Here is a 5,715-nt window from a genome sequence, read left to right on the forward strand (position 1 = left end):
ATTGTTCAAATTCTAGGGCTGTGGATCTTGTTGGCATTGTAATCCATATCGAAGGCTGCAATCCTTAATCTTCCTCAGCAAGTGCTTCAAGTCCTCTGTTACTTTCAGTGAACAAATTTATGTCGTCTGCATATGGCAGGTTGTAATGAGCCGTTCCCCCATCCTGATGCCACAGTTTTCTTCAAATAAGCTAATTTCTGTGATGATTTTCTCAGATTTTAGATTCTTTGATAATTTTCTCTGATGATTTAATAATTGTGGCACAAAGATACAATCCTGACACACACGTTCCTGATTTTAAACTATTCAGTATATCCTTTTACTTTCACAACTTCCTCTTAATCCATGTAAAAGTTCCCCATGTGCATAATGAGGTGCTCTGGAATGACCATTTATCTCAAGGTTATCCATAGTTTACTATGACACATGAGATACTTAAGGTCTATTGTGCCAACCTGGCCGATACACACATGTGGGATAAATTGAAGGGTGGAGAGATAAATGGCTTGGTGAGCCTAGCCTTTCTAGTTCTCAGGTCTTTTGCTTTCTGATAGTCAGACCAGGGTGCAGCTGCCTTAGCCAGTTCCCTGCTTCAGCTTGCAAGGCTCACTTCCTGTAAGATATCCCTGCAGAGAAGTCACATGAACCTGCCTTGATGTAGCCCTGCGTGCTGGATCGACCCTGCTCACATTGAGATGCTTACATGCTCACTGATCCGGCTTTCCTCCTGCAGTCGGTGTCATTGCATGCTTTTTGTGAGATTGAGGAGGACTTTGTGGATTGGTGTCAGGCATATGGGCTAATGTTGGACTTATGGGCTTGGGCAGCACTGTGTTGGAATGCTTTCTTAATGTACACTTACCCTTTATCTAAAACCAACACAGCGCACAGTTGAATGCCTTTGCTTAGTCAATGAAACATAAGTAAACATATTTTCTGGTTTTCTTTGCTGTGAACCAAGGTCCATATATCAGCAATGATATTCTCTTCTAAATCTGGCCTGAACGTCTGTCCATTCCATCGTCATGTACTGCTGCAACTATTGTGGATGATCTTAAGCAAATTTTACTTGTGGGAAAAGTCAATGCTGTTTTTCATTAATAGTTTGAGCATCCATTGGGCCACCTTTATGTGGAAGGGACTCAGATGTAGATCTCTTCCAGTTGGTTAGCTGCTGCTAACTTAGCAGTCTTCCAAATTTCCTTGCATAGACAAGCAAGTGCTTCCAGTGTTTCCTCAGTTTGCTGAAACACTTCAGTTTGCACGCTATTAGTTCCTGGAGCCTTGTTTTGGGCTCCTGCTGTAAATATATAGGAAAATATTTATATCAATAAATGGTTTACACAGTTGTAGAAGTAGATAAATTCAATCCAGTTCAGGCCCATCAGTCAGATGTTAACTGAACATTTATCTGACTAATGTAGCTCCAAGAGCTGAGTAACAGGAAGCAGGATGATGACACACTAGGGCTGAAGGCTTGTGGATACAAAGGTACATTAATCGGAGGTTAGCCTAATGAATCCACGGTCAGCAGTTTGCTGATGGTTTCTGGGATGAGCAGGCAACACAACAGGAGATTGCTGAATCAGAGGCAGGATCCAGTACCAGTAATGAGCAAAGGGGCAAAAGATAACTCGACTCTGATTAGGTCTAGGATCTCTTGCTTATACAAAAGGCACTCTCCCAAGCAGTTTTCATAAGGCTGAGACCTGACTTATACGTTGGGCTCCACGCCTACCTTCACCCAGGTGGATCTAATTAACATAAACTCTAACCATCACAGACCACCCTTTGCCAACAAGACACCTGTCCACAACTCTTGGACCATACATAATCTCCAAATAAAAGCAATAATAAAATCATACTTTTACCTAACACGTTCAACATGCATACAATTGAAAATGCATTAACCTCATTTTCATCTTATATTTTATAAGTGAACAAAACAAAAATACCGGTGCATATATACCAATAGAAATTACTCCTCACAATTACATCCCTTATTTCTACAGTTAGTCATCTGCTGGGTCTAATAAAGTATTAATCTTTTTAAAAGAAATTATTAACTCATCATTTTACTTGCATATACAATCAACGGTGTATAATATATATATGGCAAACTTGTTTTTGAGTAATTTTTTGAAATGTTGAAAGTGAAGATGTCGTCATGAGAAGTAAGATGTCCCTGACCCAAATCGTGATAATTTCAATAGCCATATATGTATGTGGAAACTTGTCAAGTAATAGAGAAGATCAAAGAAAAACTGATGCATTTGAATTTATGGTGCAGATAAAAAATATTCAATACACCATGGACTGCCAGCAGAGTAAGCACATCAGTTTCGGAAGGAGTAAAGCCAAAATATCCCTTAAGAAGCTATGATAAACATAGTCTCATTTTCTTTAGACACATATTCAACAGCAACCAGTTCCTAATGAAATATAGCATGCTTGGGAAAGCTAACTGTCAGAAAAAAAGAAACTATGTAGATTGGCACAATGACTGTAGCAATGGGTTTAAAGACACCAGTCGTTGTGGAGCTGGTACAGGACTGGGCTATGTCTCGTTCTGTTGTACAGAGTTTCATTCTGAGGGAACCAACTTAATGGTCTCTAACAACAGCGACAAAGCTTTGAAATTGCTCATAGAGCAAATAAATAGTAGCCAGTAAGAATGTAGAAAATTTTAAGAAGTTAACCTTATAAACTTCATATATGTATGTACATACATATGCACAAACATAGAAGCATATATACTATATTACCATATATAATGCTATAATATTGAATACTCATGGTTGTTTTTAATAATAAAAAATTATCTAAACTCATGACATATCCTCTTATGTAGCTCAACATATTTTGGAAAAGTGATAAAACAGTAGCTAGAAAATGGAAAAAATATGAAATTTTAGTTTCATTTATTTGAAGATTTATTTATATATGCAAAATACCTTTATTGCATCTAGAGTTGTCTCCTTCTCATATATTTTCCCTTTATTATAGCATTACATTGTTCACTGAAATATTGGTACAGAAGCAAACTATCACATTAAGGATTTTCTATTTCCTGCTGATTTAAAGGCTTGTTTTTCTCAGACACATGTTCTCTGAGCCATTCAAGAGCATACAGGTGAAATCTCACACATTCTAGAAAAGTCTTTTCCCAAAAAGGACAGCTGGCTTGTGCTTCACACATAGTGAATACATGAAGCATATAAGAAAATACTCAGTGTCATGCAGGGACTTGGTTACTTTCACCCAAAACCCTGAATGACACTCAGGAAATCTATTTAAGTCTCATATGTATTATTTTGTTAAAACACATAGTAACAAATATGACTCATATTTCATCCTTGTTTCATATTGTGAAGAAGTGAAAATACCTGGTATGGTCTTCTACCTGTAGCCTATGCAGTTCTCACAAAATGAGTGTATGTAATAATGTAATAGAGTGTATGAAACTCTAATAGAGGGGACTGGTCTATTTTGCCATATTACCGAATATAAAAGGAGCCATTGCAGAAGCAGGAACAGCGAATCTCACAGTCCGCAAGGAAAAAGAGCCAGGAGTGAAGTGCATCTCAGATTCCTGCATGGGGAGGCAGCAAAGCCCTAACACCCAACTGGGAGGCAGATCAGCCAACTTCCTGGTGCAAGAAAGGAGAAGATCTCAGTGTTTTCCCTTAACAGGCTGGCTTGCAGAATATGGCGCCCCGTCAGCATTTATCAGCTGCTACCAGAGCTTTGAAACAGGAGCAGGGCGGAGACCGTAGGACTCCCAAAAGGAGATGCTGAAGACCTCTGAGGGATGGGCCTGCTAGCATGCTTGAGAAGAGATTCTGCAGGCAAAATAACTGTATCCTTAACATTTTGTAACCTGTTCACTTCCCCAGTAAATCCCTTAATGGGAAGTGTTGGCCGTGAGTTTTGTGTGGTCACTGCAATGGATTAACAAGCGCAGCAGAGAAGTAGAGTGCAGCAAGAAGGATGAGTAGTATCAGAGTAGCGAAAAGGAAGTGGGGCGATGGAGGCATATCTGACCTCTAAGGCATAGGAATCATTCTTCGGCAGGTGAGTTCGATACTTCTTTCCCCTTGCACAGATGAAAAAGGTCCGAAATGCCCCCAATATCAGCTACTAAAAAAAGCAAAATGAGAACTTAATAAAATAACTTTTTCTTTCTGTAGTCATTATCTACCACACAACTTTGATTTTCCCTTCTTCTGTGATGCCCGTTACAAGAGTAAATATAGATTGCAGAATTAGGATATTTAGAGCTCTTGCGAATTTTATTTACAAAAAATTATTCTTGTAAAGTGTCATTCCAATAAAACTGTGATTTTATGTCAATATCTAAAAATAAAAAGACATAATTCACGTTAGCTAATAGTCTAAAACCCACGTTATTAAGCAGATTTATATATTAAGTAGTTAAATTAAAAAAATAATAATAGAAGAAAATTTTTGTTACAAAATAAGTAACAAGCACAGCACCAACATTTGAATGTGTTTATTTACTGAAGATCATCTGATTGTCTTTATTTTTGAAGAGTAGCTAATTATATGAATCCTAACACAAATGCTACCATACAATTCCAAATATGGTTTTATTCCTATTATATTACATAAGAACCATTTTGTAAATCAATCTTTTGTAAGTTCATCTTGGTTGACAGATGGTGAGTCAGAAAATAAAATTTTGGAATACATAATTATACTTGTTGGTGGTGAGAATGAAATTGTCATCTGTCAGCAAAAGGATCTATACACTCAACAAGTTGATAAAAAAAAAACCCTAGATCAATAGACTGGTTGGTAGCAGGGTTTTTGGGATCTTCTAGACACAAAGTTTTGGTGGTAGAAACTGGATCCATTAACCACTGAAGGGACACCACAGGCATCATAGCCCAGGGATCAGAATTCACAGGTTAGTGTACCACTTCGTCTAGAACCATGGTCTTGGCAAAAGTGGCTTCTGGATCCAATATGCAGAAACCCACTATAAGTCCGCTGCCAAGGACTGCCCAGAGTAGAGGTCATTGGCCAGAAGTAGGAAGGCAGCAGGGTTTGTTTATCACACAGGATGTCTGCCAGGTGCTGTGTTCAGGGGAGGTCTCTTGACAACCCATGTATGGAGAGAAGCCCAGCTGGTAGTTCTGGGAGAGTAGGTGTCAGTTCTCTAGACTAGGGTGCTAGGGTATGAAGAGCCACCGAAAGAACCTCCATAGCATGAGCAACCTCCCAGAGAGCCGGAGGAGAAGTTTCTAGAGCCACAGTTGTAAGACATGCTGGCAGGAGATATGACTTTGGTTGAGTTACGGTGACAAAATTTTCAATTTCATTGTGACTTCCTTGACTGGGGCAGTTTTATCCTCTCGGCAATAGGTCTTAAAATGCCTGGGCTCATCATTTCTATATTTTTAACTCTCTCATTTGCAACTCCTTAATTGTTTTGTGTAATTGCAACGGCGTAGTTCACACCTTGAATTTATGAATGCCGTAACATTTCTTGTTGTTGCAACACAAAGACAATGGACTTAGAAATGCTATGACTCTTTGGCATTATATGCATCCTATCATGAACAGGAAAGTCATTCACTTCCTCCTTGTGCATGTTTCATGCGCCTCTGCCTCTGGATCAGCGGGGGAATATGTTCCTTCAAAGGGTGGAAATTCAGAGGTCATCAGCTCTTTTGTTTCATTTAATTGAAG

At 38.7% G+C, this 5,715-nt stretch overlaps 1 protein-coding gene across 1 annotated transcript; it reads right to left on the bottom strand.

Moving 5' to 3' along the window:
• Nucleotides 1–5,106: 5,106 nt before the first annotated feature.
• Nucleotides 5,107–5,290, bottom strand: KRTAP23-1 (keratin associated protein 23-1). Its single transcript, XM_075542927.1, is given in 2 exon segments — nt 5,107–5,172; nt 5,174–5,290. Coding segments are annotated over 2 exon segments (183 nt in total).
• Between the last annotated feature and the right edge of the window lie 425 nt (nt 5,291–5,715).

Source organism: Tenrec ecaudatus, chromosome 2 (assembly GCF_050624435.1).
Source record: "Tenrec ecaudatus isolate mTenEca1 chromosome 2, mTenEca1.hap1, whole genome shotgun sequence".
Classification (NCBI taxonomy): Eukaryota; Metazoa; Chordata; class Mammalia; order Afrosoricida; family Tenrecidae; genus Tenrec; species Tenrec ecaudatus.